This window comes from Piliocolobus tephrosceles, chromosome 21 (genome assembly GCF_002776525.5).
Source record: "Piliocolobus tephrosceles isolate RC106 chromosome 21, ASM277652v3, whole genome shotgun sequence".
NCBI lineage: Eukaryota > Metazoa > Chordata > Mammalia > Primates > Cercopithecidae > Piliocolobus > Piliocolobus tephrosceles.
In genome coordinates this window covers 4,910,051-4,910,540 of record NC_045454.1, presented here as the reverse complement: position 1 = coordinate 4,910,540, position 490 = coordinate 4,910,051, and the positions used below count along the sequence as shown (strand labels likewise).

Genomic DNA, 490 nt, shown 5'->3' with positions numbered 1-490 from the left:
AAGACCTTTACTCAGAAGTCATCCCTTACATGCCATCGTAGACTTCATACGGGAGAGAAACCTTACAAGTGTAATGAGTGTGGCAAGACCTTTACTAATAAGTCATATCTTACATACCATTGTAGGCTTCATACTGGAGAGATACCTTACAAATGTGAAGAATGTGACAAAGCTTACAGTTTCAAATCAAACCTTGGAATACATCAGAAACTTCACACTGAAGAGAATCCTTACAAGTTTAATGAGTGCAGCAAGAACTTCAGCTGGATGTCATCCCTTACATGCCATCATAGACTTCCTACTGGAGAGAAACCTTACAAATGTGAAGAATGTGACAAAGCTTTCCATTTGAAATTAGACCTTGAAGGACATAGGAGAATTCATACTGGAGAGAAACCATACAAGTGTAATGAGTGTGGTAAGACCTTTACTCGGAAGATATACCTTACATGCCATCGTAGACTTCATACTGGAGAGAAACCTTACAAGT

General features: G+C 38.8%; 1 protein-coding gene across 4 annotated transcripts in view; it reads left to right on the top strand.

Annotated features, from left to right (window-relative positions):
* The window catches only part of LOC111530394 (zinc finger protein 761-like), a 24,615-nt gene that overhangs the window by 23,778 nt on the left and 347 nt on the right, over window positions 1-490 (top strand). For 3 of the 4 annotated variants that reach the window (XM_026448796.1, XM_031934776.1, XM_026448795.1), the window contains one exon: window positions 1-488. This exon is cut by the window's left edge and continues 1 nt beyond it. In XM_026448796.1, coding sequence (XP_026304581.1) covers window positions 1-488 — 488 coding nt within the window. The remainder of the gene's footprint in view (window positions 489-490) is intronic. The other variant, XM_031934777.1, reaches the window with a different exon arrangement.